This window comes from Bufo gargarizans, chromosome 5 (genome assembly GCF_014858855.1).
Source record: "Bufo gargarizans isolate SCDJY-AF-19 chromosome 5, ASM1485885v1, whole genome shotgun sequence".
Taxonomy (NCBI): Eukaryota; Metazoa; Chordata; class Amphibia; order Anura; family Bufonidae; genus Bufo; species Bufo gargarizans.
The window spans coordinates 119,763,041-119,779,942 of record NC_058084.1 but is presented as its reverse complement, the minus strand read 5'-3'; the positions used below and the strand labels follow the sequence as shown (position 1 = coordinate 119,779,942).

The 16,902-nt window shown below is 50.8% G+C and overlaps 1 protein-coding gene across 2 annotated transcripts in view; it reads right to left on the bottom strand.

Moving 5' to 3' along the window:
• The window catches only part of PRKDC (protein kinase, DNA-activated, catalytic subunit), a 408,896-nt gene that overhangs the window by 378,555 nt on the left and 13,439 nt on the right, over positions 1-16,902 (bottom strand). For both annotated transcript variants that reach the window (XM_044294047.1, XM_044294048.1), the window contains exon 3: positions 14,348-14,440. In XM_044294047.1, the coding sequence (XP_044149982.1) occupies positions 14,348-14,440 (93 nt within the window). The remainder of the gene's footprint in view (positions 1-14,347; positions 14,441-16,902) is intronic.

Genomic DNA, 16,902 nt, shown 5'->3' with positions numbered 1-16,902 from the left:
TACAAGGACCGACAGGTTCGGCCGAGATCTCAGTTGTTTTGACTGGAAAAATAGCAATGCATGGAATATGACACAAATCTGCAATGAGGTCTCTGAAAGGAGCTCAGGTGAGCATAGCCTAAAAGAGTAATGCAGTTTCATCCAACATTACCATTCACTTGCCGATAATGCTGAGGAATTATGTGTGAAAAAGTAGCAAAACATGCAGGACTTAACAACTTACGGCTTATCCTTGTCCTGCTCCCATTCACTTTGAAGGGCCGGAATCAGCCCAAAGCAGCCAATCATAAGAGTCAATAGAAAAATTCTGTACAACCCCATTAGGACTCAGTTCACATCTGTATTACAGTTTCTATTTTTAATGGAAACCACAACGGACATCATGGACAACCGACGCACCTCATTGACTTAAAATGCTTGCATCTCTCGAGAAATCTGCTCGAGAGGCTGATAGAGCCTCTAACACACATGAACAAAGGCTATGCTGCACTTACCTGGACTATAAATATACAGTAAAGTTGGGCAGTATGAAGGAAATTATCCATTTGTAAAAAGAACTTGTCACATCAAATATGGGAGTATGGACCTTTGTAACTATGCTTGCTCAGTGTTTGTAAGCCAAGTACCACTAAGACAAAGTAATTCAAAGCAAGTTCTCCAAAGAACAGCAATTTTGAACAACGCTTCAGTAAAATCACACTACAGTGGGCTGTGAATATTATTACGGCACTGTCCTTATAAAATAGCCAGCAAGCGACAATGATACCATAACAGAACGAGCATACAATTCATAACAGAGCCGTCATGCAATGCCCCTCCTGGGTAACAGGGCAACCAACCAACAGTGCCCCCATAACAGAGCCAGGATGCACCGCTGTCCCCTGCAACACTATTTTCCATAAAAGAGTCATCATGCAACAGAACTATCCTGAAAGAAGGATCCTACACTAGCCTGCACCCTACTGTATGAGTGGGAGGAAGAAGAGGGACAGAAGCCTATCCTGCTGGTTCCAAACTTACATCACAGATGTGAGTCATGCATCCCCTCGGGCAATGGTCATAAGCCAAGCTCCCTAAAAGCTATGACCATACACTGCGCTGCCTAGAAACACTGCATAAGCACGTCTGGAGAGACACGGATATGTTTTTTCTAAAATTGAAATGGGGAGATCTAAACCCAAACCCAGGCTGATTATTTGTGTGATTAAGGCCGAATGCACACGGCCGTGTTCCGCGGCCGTGAGCGGTCCATGGTATGCCGGCCTGGATTCCTGCTGACAGCAGGAGTGCACGGCGTCATTGGTTGTTATGACGCCGTGCGCTTCATGCCGCCGCTGCACTGCAGTAATACACTCGTAAAGTTTTCTAAATTTTAATCTCTCTGCTTTTAAGACAGATAGTGATGCCTCATATTATACTCATTAATTCACCATATGTCTACTTTATGTTAGCATCATTTTGTTAATGTAATATTTTTTTAGAACGTCAGAAGGTTTAGAATTTTAGAAGCAATTTTTGCAATTTTTAAGAAAAATAAATAAAAACAATTAAAGGACTAGTTAAGTTCTGAAGTCATTTAAAAGGAGCTCACAGAAAAGAAACCACCCATAAATGACCCCATTTTAGAAACTACACCCCTTAAACGATTCAAAACTGGTTTTAGAAATGTTGTTAACCCTTTAAGTATTCCACAGGAATTAAAGCAAAATAGAGGTGGCATTTCAAAATGCCCCTTTTTTTTTTGCAGATCCATTTAATCAATTGTTTCCTATAACACATCAAAGGTTAACAGCAAAACAAATGTCAATATCTATTACCCCGATTCTGAAGTTTGCAGAAACACACCATATGTGGTCATAAACCGCTGTATGGGCACATGACAGGGCTCAGAAGGCAAGGAGCACCATATGGATTTTGGAGGGCAGATTTTGCTGGATTGGTCTTTGGGTGCCATGTTGCATTTGAAGAGACCCTGAGGTATCCCTACAGTGAAAACCCCCAAAAAGTGACCACATTTTATAAACCAGATACAAAAGAAAAGATAAGCAGCTCTCCTAGCCCCTTAGTGGGATAAATCCATATTCAATGTTCAAGTCACCTGGTATGCATCCTGGGCAATGCGGTGCACGCAGTAAGGGGTCCTGGCTCGGGATCCCAGTAGAAACAGCAATGTAGAGAAATCCGCAGCACTCGTCCAATTCAATTAGTGGTGTTTTATTTAGTAGTTAGGCAGCATACATAGCGACGTTTCGACTCTCAAGTCTTTATCAAGCAGTGTGAAATATAACACAGGGAACCTTAAATAGACCACTAACGTGGGTGTAACCATAAGTGACCACCTCCTATAAATAAAAAGGTCACTTATGGTTACACCCACGTGTTAGTGGTCTATTTAAGGTTCCCTGTGTTATATTTCACACTGCTTGATAAAGACCTGAGGGTCGAAAAGTCGCTATGTATGCTGCCTAACTACTAAATAAAACACCACTGATTGAATTGGACGAGTGCTGCGGATTTCTCTATATCACATTTTGCAAACTACACCACCCAATTTTTAATGGGTGTAGTGAGCACTTTGACCCAACAGGAGTTTCATAAAATGTATAACTCCGCCTGTAAAAATGAAAAGCCGGAATTAGACTTACCGGTAATTCAGTTTCCACGAGATTACCACGACGGCTACGAGGAGATTGACCTCTAACCTCTGGAGGGGCAGGAACAGAGAGAGGGTTTAAATCCCCCCCCTCCCACCACCAACACCAGTGTGTCCAAAATTAGAGAGACAAAAAAAGGTGGTGAGAACAAAGCATAACAAATCAAGAGGGTATTACTTCATAACCTCCCAAGAAAACTTAATAAGGGGTAGGGAAAATACGTGCCGTCGTGGTGATCTCGTGGAAACTGAATTACCGGCAAGTCTAATTCCGGCTTTCCACCTCATCACCACGACGGCTACGAAGAGATATAAAAAATTATAGCCTGGGGGAGGGGGGGCCGCCTGAAGGACCTTACGTCCAAAAGACAGGTCTGAACTGGATAGGTCTAACCTATAGTGCTTAGTGAAGGTGTGGATGCTAGACCAGGTAGCAGCTTTACAGATATCATCAAGGGAAGCTCCTGCCCGCTCGGCTTGGGAGGAGGACATAGCTCAAGTAGAGTGGGCTCTCAGATTTGTGGGGCAAGGAAGGCCCTGAGACTCATAGGAAATAGAAATAGAATCCCTGATCCACCGAGCTAAGGAGGACCTGGAGGCTTTTAGACCCCTATTCTTACCTGAGAAAAGGACAAAAAGGTTATTGGATCTACGGAAATCTTTAGATACCTCGAGATATCGCAGGACTGAGCGTCTCACATCCAGAGAATGGAAGCTAGACTCCCTATCATTAGAGGGATTACTGCAAAAGGAAGGTAATACTATCTCCTGGTTACGGTGGAAGTCTGATACTACCTTAGGTAGAAACCCTGGATCTAATTTAAGGACAATTCGATCATCGGTGATACGGAGATAGGGTTCCTGAATGGATAGAGCCTGAATCTCGCCTAACCTTCTTGCGGACGTGATGGCCACTAAAAAGGCTGTTTTTAGAAAAAGATGTTTTATAGAACATCTGGCCAAGGGCTCGAACGGGGCGAGGGTCAGGCCTGTGAGAACCGTATTGAGGTCCCAATTGGGGATCCTGGTTTTCAGGGAGGGACGAAGTCGAGAAGCAGCTCTCATAAATCTCCTGATTCAGCGATGATTGGCTAGATCTTGATTTTAAAAAAAACAGGCTAGGGCCGAGACTTGTACCTTCAGGGTGGAAGGCCTGAGACCCAATTCAAGTCCCTGCTGGAGGAAATCTAAGATCTTCTGGAAATTGGGTGGCTCTAGATTTGGGGCAGGACTGCCGCTCCAGGAACAAAATCGCTTCCAGATCTTCAGATATATTGAGAAGGTAACTTTCTTCCTACTTGCTTTTAGGGTAGAAATCACCTGATCAGAGAGCCCCTGAGATCTCAACCTCTGGACTTCAGGATCCAAGCAGATAACTTGAGGAAACTCGAGTTTGGGTGAAGTATCGGCCCTTGATGAAGAAGGTCCCTCCTGGAGGGAAGAGGCCATGGGTCTTCTATCGATAGGTTCTTTAAGGAAGGGAACCAGCTCCTTTTCGGCCAATAGGGAGCTATTAGGATCAGAGTCGAGTTTTCTAGGTTGAGCTTTTGAATTATTCTGGGAAGCAGAGGCAAGGGTGGGAATGCGTAGCAGAGATCCCAGTCCCAAGGAATCGTCAGCGCATCTAGAGCCCAAGGGTTGTCTCGAGGGTTCAATGAACAAAACGTCGGCACCTTTGCGTTCTTCTTGGAGGCAAACAGGTCCACCTGTGGAGTGCCCCACTTTTCTACCAGAGTCTGGAACACGTCCTGATTCAAAGACCATTCGGTATGGTCTATCAACTGGCGACTGAGATAGTCTGCCTCCACGTTTAGTATCCCTTTCAAATGAATTGCGGAGATGGACCTCACGCGGGACTTTTTCTTGCGATGGACATCAGCTTCTCCGATCTCGTGCCTCCCTGATGAGAAAGGTACGCTACCGTCGGAAAGTATTTTTATGTGATGACCCACAAGGAGGACTTCTGCTGCCTTCAGAGCTTTTCGGACCGCTTCCAGCTCCCTGAAGTTGGAAGATTGGGAGCGGGTTACCGGAATCCAGGAGCCCTGAAAGAAGTAATCTCCCACTTTCGCACCCCATCCTTTTTCGCTTGCATCCGTAAGGACTTGGATGTAGGGGGTCTTCTCCCAGGCGACTCCCAAGGACAGGTTGGCTGTGCATTTCCACCAGTTCAGGGAGACCTTCACCACAGGGGAGATCAGAACCTTGTGGTTCAGTGAGGACTGTCGTCTGTCCCAAGATCTGAGGATTCATAACTGAAGATATCGAAAGTGGGACTGGCTCCAGGGAACGGACGGGATGCAGGACGAAAGAAGGCCCAGGAGGCTCATGGCTTCCCTTATGGGACAAGACCTCCTGTTCTGAAACCGACGAATCTTCAGTTGGAGGCTTTTGATCTTGTCTGGTGGAAGAAAGGTACGTTGAGCCCGGGAGCCCAGGATGACACCTAAAAACTGGATAGTGCTGGAAGGTACAAGATGTGACTTTTTCTGGTTCACCAACCATCCTAGATCCTGGATGAGAGATAGGAAGGTTAGTAAGTCTGATCTCAGATCGTCCTCTGAATTCCCAACCAAGAGGAAGTCGTCCAGGTATGGAACAATCACTAGTCCCTTGTGTCTCAGGAAGGCTACCATCTCGACTACCAGCTTCGTAAAGACTCTGGGTGCAGATGATATCCCAAAGGGGAGGGCCGTAAACTGGAAGTGGCTGGTTACCCCCCTGTGGTCCTGGATAGCAAATCTTAGGAACCCGCCCGACCAGCTCTTCATCCACAAGCCGCGGCGGGCAACGTTGGAAAGCCCAGCATCCTTCGCAGCGAATCTAACAGATTAGGCCGAGGCGTCTGCCATGAAGGCTGTGGCGGACTTCAATAAGGGGAGGGACCTAAGTAGCTCTTCCCTGGGGGTATTATCACTTATGTGAGATTCTAACTCGTCAAGCCACAACCTCATGGACCTAGCTACCGAGGTGGCCGCGATGTTAGCTTTTAGATTAAACATGGCCGCTTCCCATGATTTCTTCAGGAGACTATCCGCCTTCCTATCCATGGGGTCACGCAACTGTGAGGTATCTTCAAAGGGCAAGGCAGTCTTTTTATTAACTTTAGCGACCTGAATGTCCACTTTGGGAGTCTCATTGAAGATCTTCCCCTCATTAGAATCGAATAATAGCCGGTTCTTGAAGGCTTTGGATACCCCCAACCGTTTCTCAGGGTTGGACCGTTCGTCCAGAACCATGTCTCAAATATTTTCGTTAATCGGAAACACACAGGTTTTCTTCACCCGGAGTCTCCAGAACATCTCATCTTGTATTAAGTGGGCTTTTGGGGTGTCTTCTATCCCCATCGTGGCCCGGACAGCCCTTAGAAGGTCTGGCATCTCATCGAGCGAGAAACAAAATTTCCTCTCTGACTCAGCAGTGTCAATATCAGAGGAAGCCTCCTCGTCCTCCCAGGCTCTAGATGTAGAGGCATCTTCCCCTGTTACCTCCGGAGGTGGAGGCGGGTCCCTGAGAGGGGGGGAAATTTGGGATAAGGAGGTCTTTACTTCATCATGGATCATAGACCTCAATTCATCAAGGAAGGAAGGCTGTTCTTCCGCAATGACACTAGAAATGCAGTCCTTGCAGAGTTTCTTGCGGTAATCGTCCGGAAGCCGTTTGAGGCAGGACGCGCATTTGGCCTGTTTCCTGATTTTTTTCTGGGCCTCCTTAGGAACCTGGGGGAAATGATCCCTATCAGCCATGAAATAAATGAATGGAGATAAAGCCCCAAGCCTGAGAAGTGGAGGAGGAGGAGGAGTAGGCAACCTGGTACAGTGTTTAAAGAACAAGTAGCAGAGTAACAAGCGCTTCCCCACAGGGGACTTACAGTAGGCAGCACAGGAGGGTCTCCAGGGGAGCGGGGTTCAGCCGACATGACCGCACACAGACTCCAGGTATGCCAGTACAGGAGGCATTCAGCGCTTGCTGGCGCCAAAATTTGAAGCTGGAGACGCTTCCTGGATGACGTCACTTCCCTCGTCCACCAGAAGTGACGTCGGCCGCCTTCAGAAGCGCTTCGATGCGCCCCCGGCGAACGCCCCAAGGGCTCGGCGTGAGATCGCAGCCGGGAGCAGGTTCACATCTAATAATGGAGCGAGGCCTCCCTCCTTCACGCCCAGCATTAGTACGCCGACTGCAGGAGGGCAGGGGGAACACCGGTAGGTGCCAGGAAAATAACCATCTTCATCTCCCCACAGGGAGACTCTCTCTGCCCCTGTCCGCTGTAGGGACAGGAAACATGGTGTTGGTGGTGGGGGATTTAAACCCCCTCTCTGTTCCTGCCCCTACAGAGGTGTTGGTGGTGGGGGATTTAAACCCCCTCTCTGTTCCTGCCCCTACAGAGGTCAGGGTCAATCTCCTCGTAGCCGTCGTGGTGATGAGGTGGAAAAAGGAGATTTTTGTATAACTTACCAGTTAAATCTCTTTCTCGCTCTTCCTTGGGGGACACAGACCTTGGGTATAGCTCAGCTCCCTAGGAGGCGTGACACTAAGTAAAACTGTTAAGCCCCTCCTCCATCAGCTATACCCTCAGCCTGGAGATAGAGGCTACCAGTTGCGTGTCCAAGTAGTGAAAGGAAAACAACCAATAACAGGAACAACCAACCAGCAACCCAACGGGGCGCCAAACCATAACCCTGTAACCAAACACAGAAGGGTGGGTGCTGTGTCCCCCAAGGAAGAGCGAGAAAGAGATTTAACTGGTAAGTTATACAAAAATCTCCTTTTCTCGCCCATTTTCCTTGGGGGACACAGACCTTGGGACGTTCAAGAGCAGTCCAAGAAGGGAGGGACCACAAACCCAAGGCGGAAAACCACCAGAGCATCAGGAAACCGCTGCCTGCAAAACCAGGCGGCCCAAAGCAGCATCCGCTGATGCATGCGTATGCACTCTATAGAACTTTGTGAAAGTGTGCAGAGAGGACCAAGTGGCTGCCTTGCACAACTGTTCAGCCGAGGCCCGATGCCTCTGCGCCCAGGAAGCACCGACTGCTCTGGTGGAATGAGCAGTGATGCCGAAAGGCGGAGCTCTGCCCTGGGCTCGATAAGCCTCAGACACCGCCAGTTTAATGAAACGGGCAATAGCCACCTTGGAGACCGCCAAACCCTTGCGCGAACCCTCCGGAACCAAAAACAGGGAGTCCGTGCGCCGAAAGGATCCGGTGACCTCCAAGTAAATCCTCAACGCCCTGACCACATCCAGACGGTGCAGTTCCCGTTCTCTGGGGTGGGAAGGAGAGGGACAGAGCGACGGAAGGACGATGTCCTCATTGATGTGAAAGGCGGAAACCACCTTTGGCAGGAAGGTCGGGACAGGCCGAAGCACAACCTTATCCTGGTGGAAGACCAGGAAAGGGTCGGAGCAAGAAAGAGCCGCTAACTCCGACACCCGTCGGAGAGACGTGATGGCCACAAGAAAGATGACCTTGCAGGACAGAAGACGAAGGGAGATTTCCCGTAAAGGCTCGAAGGGGGCGGATTGGAGCGCCGAGAGCACCACATTCAGGTCCCAGGAAGGAACTGGAGGGCGGTACAGCGGAACAGAGTGAGCCACCCCTTGTAAGAAGGTCTTAATGGGCCCTAGAGGGGCCAGGGGACGCTGGAGAAGAATAGACAGCGCCGAAATCTGTCCCTTCAGAGAACTGAGGTTCAGCCCCAGGTCCAGACCCGACTGGAGGAAGGACAGGAGTGTGGGAAGGGAGAATCGGAGAGGAGGGATGCTCCGGGACTCACAGAACCCCAGATAGGACCTCCAAACCCGATAGTAGATCCTAGAGGATACAGGCTTACGAGCACAGATCATGGTGCGGATTACGTCCGCGGAGAAACCCCGTCGCGTTAAGACGGCGGTCTCAATAGCCACGCCGTCAAACGTAGCGAGCCTAAATGCTCGTGGAAGATCGGTCCCTGAGAGAGAAGGTCTTCCCTGGAGGGCAGTGGCCACGGTGCGTCTGCCAACAGCAACATTAGGTCGGCGTACCAAGACCGGCGGGGCCAATCCGGGGCGATTAAAATCGCGGGAACGCCCTCTGCCGCGATCCTCCGAAGAACCCGTGGCAGGAGGGGAAAAGGAGGAAAGACGTACAGAAGGGAGAATTCGCGCCACGGAAGGACGAGCGCGTCGGCGCCGTATGCCTTCGGGTCCCGTGCCCTGGCCAGGTATAGGGGGACCTTGTGGTTGAATTTGGAAGCCATGAGGTCCACGTCGGGGCGACCCCAGCGAAGACAAAGGGCTTCGAACACCTCTGGGTGCAGGGACCATTCTCCCGGGTCGATGGTGGACCGGCTGAGGAAATCCGCCGCCCAGTTGTCCACCCCCGGGATGTAAATCGCAGATAAGGCCGGCACGTGCGTCTCCGCCCAGAGGAGAATGAGGGACACCTCTTGCATCGCTGCAGCGCTGCGAGTGCCTCCCTGATGGTTTATGTATGCCACAGCCGTGGCATTGTCCGATTGGATCCGAACAGGGTGGCCCTTCAGTAGATGGGTCCAGTGTCTGAGGGACAGAAAAATCGCCCTCAGTTCCAGAATATTGATTGGAAGTCTGGACTCCGATAGAGACCAAACGCCCTGGACGGACCGGGGAGGGAAAACCCCCCCCCACCCCCGTAAGCTGGCATCGGTGGTAATCACCAGCCAGTTCAGTGGGAGGAAGGACTTCCCCCTTAGAGGGATATGCAACCACCAGCTGAGGGAAGCCCGAGCCAGGGGAGGCAGAAGAAAGGTCCTGTCCAGACTCCCCGGCGATTTGTCCCAGGCCGACAGAATTGCCCTCTGAAAGGTGCGGGATCGGAATTGTGCGAACGGCACCGCTTCGAAACAGGCAACCATCTTTCCCAACAACCGCATGCTGGATCTGAGGGAAGGGCGGCGATGACTGAGGAGACTGTGAACCGACCCGCGAAGGGCCAGACGCTTGTCCGACGGGAGGCGGACCTCCGCCAACTCTGTATCCAGGAGCATCCCCAGGAAGATCAGCCGTCTGGAGGGGATAAGGGAAGACTTGGGGTGGTTGATAACCCAACCGAACCACGTCAGGGTCTCCAGGGTGAGGTCCACACTGCCGGATGCCTGAGAGAAGGAGGGTGCCTTGACCAGGATGTCGTCCAAGTATGGGAGAAGAAAAACACTTCTTGAACGTAGAAGGGCCAAGACAGGGGCCAGGACCTTGGTGAACACCCGAGGAGCCGTCGCCAGACCAAGGGAAGGGCGACGAATTGGAAGTGATCGTCCCCCACCGCGAAGCGCAGGAAGCGGTGATGACATGGAGCAACCGGAACGTGGAGGTATGCATCCTGAATGTCGATCGAAACCATGAAATCCCCTCTTTCCAGGGAGGCCACTGCGGACCTGAGAGACTCCATCCGGAATCTCTGTAGTCGGAGAAAACGGTTCAGGCGTTTTAGGTCCAAGATCGGTCGCACTGAGCCTTCCTTCTTGGGAACCACAAAGAGGTTCGAGTAGAACCCCCTGAACGTTTCCGTCGGAGGCACGGGGGCGACGACACCCTTGTCCATTAGAGAGCGAATAGCCGCGAAGAAGGCGGCCGCTCGTACGGGATCCCGCGGAGGACGGGATCGGAAGAAATGGTCTGGCGGAATGGACGCAAATTCGATCTTGTATCCGCAAGATACAATCTCGAGCGCCCATGCGTCTGAGATGTGGGCCCGCCATACGTTCCTGAACAGGAGAAGGCGGCCCCCCACCCGGGTGGGTGGGGGCGCACCTTCAGGCAGAGGGCTGCTGGCCTGTGGGAGCCCGTGCAGGCTGGGACTTGCGCCAGGTAGGTTGCGTCCGAAAAAACGGCTTCTTGCGCCTATCTTGGACTGGGCCAGAGGAAGAAGAACTGGCCACGGGTCTAGACCCGGTGGTCTTGCGAAAGGACCGAAACCGGGACGAACCAGCGCGACCACGGGGGGCGCCCTTTGGCCTGGACTGGGGGAGGAGAGTACTCTTCCCACCCGTGGCCTCTGATATAAGTTCGTCCAGACGGGTCCCGAACAGGCGGGAACCCGTAAATGGTAGGCCGGCCAAAGAGCGTTTGGAAGCGGCGTCCGCCGCCCAAACCTTCAGCCAGAGTTCCCTCCTGACAGAAACTGCCAGGGCAGAGGAACGGGCAATGAGGGCACCCGCATCAAGGGAGGCCTCACAGACGAATTTTCCGGCCTGAACAATTAGTTGGGCTAAGGAGCGGAGGTCCTGAACAGGGACGTCCGACCCTAACTCCCGTTCCAGTTGCAAACCCCATTCAGAGACCGCTTTACCAACCCAGGCTGAGGCAAAGACCGGTCTAAGGGCCGAACCAGAGGCAGTAAATATGGCCTTGGAGAGGGATTCCGTACGACGGTCCTCAACAGACTGGAGGGAAGATCCGTCCTGTACCGGAATAGTAGTGCTTTTGGACAGGCGAGCCACGGGAGGATCAACCTTAGGCGGGGATGTCCACGTGGTCACAGAATCCGCTGGAAAGGGATAGCAAATGTCCAGCTTTTTGGGTGTAATAAAGCGGACGTTAGGCCGGGTCCAAGCCTTGGATACCACAGAAGAAAAATCAGCGTGTATGGGAAAAACCTTGGAGGCCTGTCTGGGGCGGAGAAAGGACACGCCGGCCTGTTCGGAGCTGGGGGGGTCATCGTGTATCTGAAAGGTATCACGGATGCTAGCGATAAGATGCCCCACCGCGGACGCCAATTTGGACGGAAGCTCTGAGTCCATGTCCACGTCCGAATCCGCCAGTTCTCCCTCAGAAAGCGTATCCCTTTGAGAGGATAGACTCGACTGAGCTCGCACGCATGGCGGAGAGAGCGAAGCATCTGGAGAAGATGTGCGCTCAACCCTTGAACGTTTCTGAGTATGCCGGGCCCTGGAAGATTCGCTGGGAGGCAGGGAACCAGTGGGGGCGGCAGAAACGGTAGTCCCAGCGGGTGCGACAGGGATTGTGGCAGCCTGCGGGAGAGGCGGTCTATCCACGAGACGGCCCACTACGTGTGTAAGGCTTTCCACTGCCTGAGACAGAGACCTAGCCCAGTCAGGGGGTTCAGAGGCACCGGGGGTCGCAGCGGGAAGCGGGCCCTGCATCGGGGCCTGACATGCAAGGCAATGCGGCTCAGATTGTCCACGCGGAAAAAGTTCCTTACAGGCGGTACAGGCATGGTACCAGGGTTTGGGGGCACCCGTGGGATCTGACATGCTGAAAGGTGGTTGTACTCTAATACAGAGACCACAAAGGGTTATAGCAGCTATGGCCAGGAGGGTTAGGAGAGGGTTAACTGTCCTACCAGTGCCTCAGAAGAACGTCAGGAGTAGAGATGGAGCAGATCAGCAGCAGCAGAGAGCAGCAACAACAGTGAGCCAGCAGATAGCGCCCACAGAAGCCGAGCGATGTACACAGGAGTTTAGAGTCCCCCACCGTGTCTCAGCTTCCTGTCAGGAGTGAGGAAGCGCGGGAAATCTCAGCAGAATCGCGGGGAAAACAAGCTCCGCCCCCTCCAGCGCTTGCTCCGCCCCCAACAGGACGCGCGCGTAAGCCACGCCCCCTGCTGCCGAAAATGCTCTCAGGGCTAAGAAGAAGCCAGATGCCAGAAAATAAAGGGCCCGCAGGCCCCTGGAGTGCGGCGATTTGCCCAGGTGGGTGACCCTCTGCCACCAAGTCCCCTGTTTCGCCGAGAAACAAGCTCCACCGCGATCTGCCCATGTCGGGCATAAGCCCCGCCCCCCGATCGGAACGGAGCGGGCGGCGGCGGGAAGGGAGAGAGGGAGAGAGAATGCCGGGCTGAAGAAAGCAGCGTGGGGGGAACGGCGTGGAGGAAGGCGGCCCCCCTGCTGAGGATAACGCGGCCCCCCTGCTGAGGATAACCTGAGGGGAGCTGGGGAGGGTCTGCTTGAGCGCTCAGAATAAGCGACCACGGGTGCCCCCCTTACCCAGAGGGGTAGGTGCTGCAAATAGGGACGGGGTATGGGCTGGAATAGCCATCTCACCGAACGACGTCTTCACCCTCAGTTCCTTCCAGCAGGGTCGCCCCTTCAGCCACTGGCACCGCAGTGGCAGGAAGCTGGTAGAGGGGCTTGGCGTGCGGGCGACCCCCTAGCTGGCGGGATGTAGGGGAGCCATTGCTGCCCAGATCCTCCTATTGCTTCTGTGGGGGAGGCAGCAGTGCAGATAAATTGGCACTGGCGCAGCTCAACCCCGGGAGAGCAGAGAGGTCCATGCGTCTCTGGTATCCCTAGGAAAAAGTAAAATAACAAAATTAGAAAAATAAAATATCAAGGAGAAAACAGCCCTGCAGTAGCAGGGAGTGTCTTGCCTCCTTGGACACTAAGCTAAAACTGGTAGCCTCTATCTCCAGGCTGAGGGTATAGCTGATGGAGGAGGGGCTTAACAGTTTTACTTAGTGTCACGCCTCCTAGGGAGCTGAGCTATACCCAAGGTCTGTGTCCCCCAAGGAAAATGGGCGAGAAATTAGCTTTTTATTTATTTTTTTTAACAAGAAAATTGTGCTTTAGGTCCAAACTGTCTTTTTCACAAAAGATAACAGTAGAATATCCCCCACAATTTGCTACCCATTTTCTCCTCAATACAGTAACATCCCAATTGTGGTCGTAAACTGTTATTTGGGGATACGCCAGGATTCAGAAGGGAAGGAGCGGTATCTGAATATTCTGCCATGGTTTTTAAAAACAATCATTTTATTTATTTATTTTGTTGACTGAGCTGCTTATTTTTTGTGGGACAAGCTGTAGTTTTTATTGGCACTATTTGGGTTACATTTGGCTTTCTGGTTGCTTTTTATCTAATTTTTTGGGAGGTGAACTCACAAAAAAAAGCTGGTGTCATTTTTTCCTATATTTTTTTCACACCATTTACTTAATGGGGTAGATCATGTGATATTTTTATAGATCCGGTTTTTATAGTCTATTTTATTTTTTTCTATTTTTATCATTTTTTTATTGACTTAATAGGGGAATTTTATTTTTATTTTTACATGTGAAACACATTTTTATTTTATATTTTTGGCCCCCATAAGGTCATACAAGACCTCTGGGGGACATTTAACTTCACTGAGGTCTACATTTACTATTGTGGTTGTGGCGGAATTCTGGAGTTATCACAAACAAATTGGGGCATTTTCCGAACAATTTGTCAGATCTCATTTTAGACATATTTATGAAGTAAGCAAGCCAAAAAGAATAATTCACTGCATCTTGTCCATTAAAGGGAGCATTAATATCTAATTGGCATGGGTACGACACCGAGCACACCCACTGATCAGCTGTCTTGAAGTAGCTCCGGCACTGGAAATAAATGGCTCCGTCCATTGTGCAGTGAATAAAGCTCATTACTGCACCACTGCTCCCAAGCACTCCAATGGCAGTAGCTCTACAGTACCAGCTTCATCCACCACATAGTGGGGACAGCAGTGTAGTTCTAGTGCCGACTCCCAGCGCCAGAACTACTGCAGAGCAGCTGACTGGCAGGGGTTCGGGGTAGTATCCCTGCAAGGTATATAGGTAAGTAAAATATGTTAATAGGGTCTTACAAAATATCTGAACATACCCTTTAGCACAATGACATTAACAAAGTCATAAAAGACAATGCACTTATCAAGATTGGCACAGTTGCTTAAAAAATTATAAAAAGATACAAGAGTTTACCTTGATTTCTAAGGCATATGGTTGTGAATTCTGGCCTATTTTCTCCAGAAAGGTGACCAGGAATTTTAATGCTTCTTCTCGACAGTCTCGATACTATAGCCAAACAGAAATCACATTGGAAAACCAAGTAATTAGAGTAAATACATGAAACTATAAGGGCTCTTTCACACAAGCGGATGCCATGCATGGTATCCGCTGCGCGAAAGAGAGCCCAGTTCCGGACAGCAGAGACATGGAGTATTAACATGATTAATAATGCTCTGTGCCTCTCTGATCTTTTTACTACAAAATCACAGTGACTTTATCTCACTGTGATTTTGTAGTAAAAAGATCACAGAGAGGCACAGAGCATTATCAATCATGTTAATGCTCCGTGTCTCTGCTGTCCGGAATGGGGCTTGGCTCTCTTTCACGCACGGCATCCGCTTGTGTGAAAGAGCCCTAAGACAGCAATCATGTACCAAAATATAGCACTTATCACCCACCCATATTATTTCTCTAATCAGAGGTTTTTTTTTCCCCTAACAAATTCATACACAATCTGCATAAATGTGAAAAAAAAATTGTGGCATGCTCTATGAAATGCCTTATTATGTAGATCGTCTCCATTAGAAGAACCAGCCAGAAGAGAGTGCTTCACTGAAGTGTCATATGGATACATAGCGTGCCTACAAACCCGCAAGCACTCTTTGATGCCGTGTGCAAGAGGACCTAAGTATGTATGCGTTACTTACAGCATGGCCAGTAGTAATAAATGCCTGCACAGTACTCTTAGGGCTCATGCACATGAACGTATTTTCTTTCCGTGTCCGTTAAGTATTTTTTGCAGACCATATGCGGAACCATTTATTTCAATGGGTCCGCAAAAAAAATAAAGTTACTCAGTTACTCCGTGTGCATTCCGTTTCCTTATGTCCGTTCCGCAAAAGAATAGAACATGTCCTATGGACAAGGATAGGACTGTTCTATTATGGGCCAACTGGTCCGTTCTAGAAAAACGCGATTTTTGTATAACTTACCAGTAAAATCTCTTTCTCGCTCTTCCTTGGGGGCACACAGAAGACCTTGGGTATAGCTCAGCTCCCTAGGAGGCGTGACACTAAGTGAAAACTGTTAAGCCCCTCCTCCAACAGCTATACCCTCAGCCTGGAGAGAGAGACTGTCAGTTGCGTGTTCAAGTAGTGAGAAAAGGCAATGTCCAACAAGTGGAACCAACAAGCCAACTACCCAACCGGGTAAACCAAGTCCGGAAACCGTGTAGAAAAAAAAAACAATGAATGGGTGGGTGCTTTGTCCCCCAAGGAAGAGCGAGAAAGAGATTTTACTGGTAAGTTATACAAAAATCGCGTTTTCTCACCCATTTTCCTTGGGGGACACAGAAGACCTTGGGACGTCCAAAAGCAGTCCAAGAGGGGGGTGGGGGAACCACAGCTCCAAGGCGAAGCACCCGAAGGCATCAAGGAACCGCCGCCTGCAAAACCAGGCGGCCCAAGGCAGCATCCGCCGAAGCCCGAGTATGCACCCTGTAGAACTTGGTAAGGCGTGCAAGGAAGACCTGTGGCCACCTTGCACAATTGCGCGGCCGAAGCCCAATGTCTCCGACCCAGGAGGCACCGACCGACCTCTCTGGTGGAATGAATGGTGACACCGAAGGCGGAATGCTGCCCTTGGTGCGGTAACCTCAGCAATAGCCATTCTGATGAAGCGGGGGAAAGCCACCCTGGAAGCCATCAAACCTTTGCGCGGACCTCCTGGAACCACAAGAGTCCGAGCGTCGACAAGAGCAAGTGATCTCCAAGTAAAACTGCAAGGCCCGAACAACGTCCAATGGGTGAAGCGTCCGTTCCCGGGGGTGGGAAGAGGAGGACGATGGCCTCGTTGAGATGAAAGGCAGATACCACCTTCAGAAGGAAGGAAGGAAGGAAGGAAGGAAGGGAGGGACGGGATGGAGAACAGCCCTGACCTGGGGAAGGACAGAAGCCTCGGAACAAGCAGGGCCACCATTCAGACACCCGTCTGAGAGACACGATGGCTACAGAAACACAACCGTACAGGACAGAAGGAGTAGAGAGAACTTCTGTAACGGCTCCAAGGCAAAGCTTGGAGCGCCAAGAGCTCAGTATGTAGTTCCCAGGGCAGTCCAGGGGGACGGTACAGAGGAACCAATGAGCCACTCCGTGGAAGAAGGTCTTGACAGGCCCAAGAGGGGCCAGGGAACGCTGGAAGATGATGGACAGCGGCGACACTTGACTCTTCAAGGAACAGAGTCCCAGTCCCAGGTCCAGGCCGGACTGGAGAAGGACAGAACCATGGGGAGAGAAAGGCAGAGTGGGGGAATGCCCTGCTTCCAACAGAACCCCAGGTAAGAACTCTAAGTTCGATAATAGATCCTGGACGAAGCACAGCCGGGAGCGAACACTAGCGTGCCCACTGGAGTCGCCTGGGCAAGCGGGGAAAAACCCAATGTGATCAGGCGCAGACCAGTAACACGGGCAGAAGAGTTCAACAAAACTGGTCCCGTCGGCCCCCGAGCAACGTCTTCCCGTATCCACCCG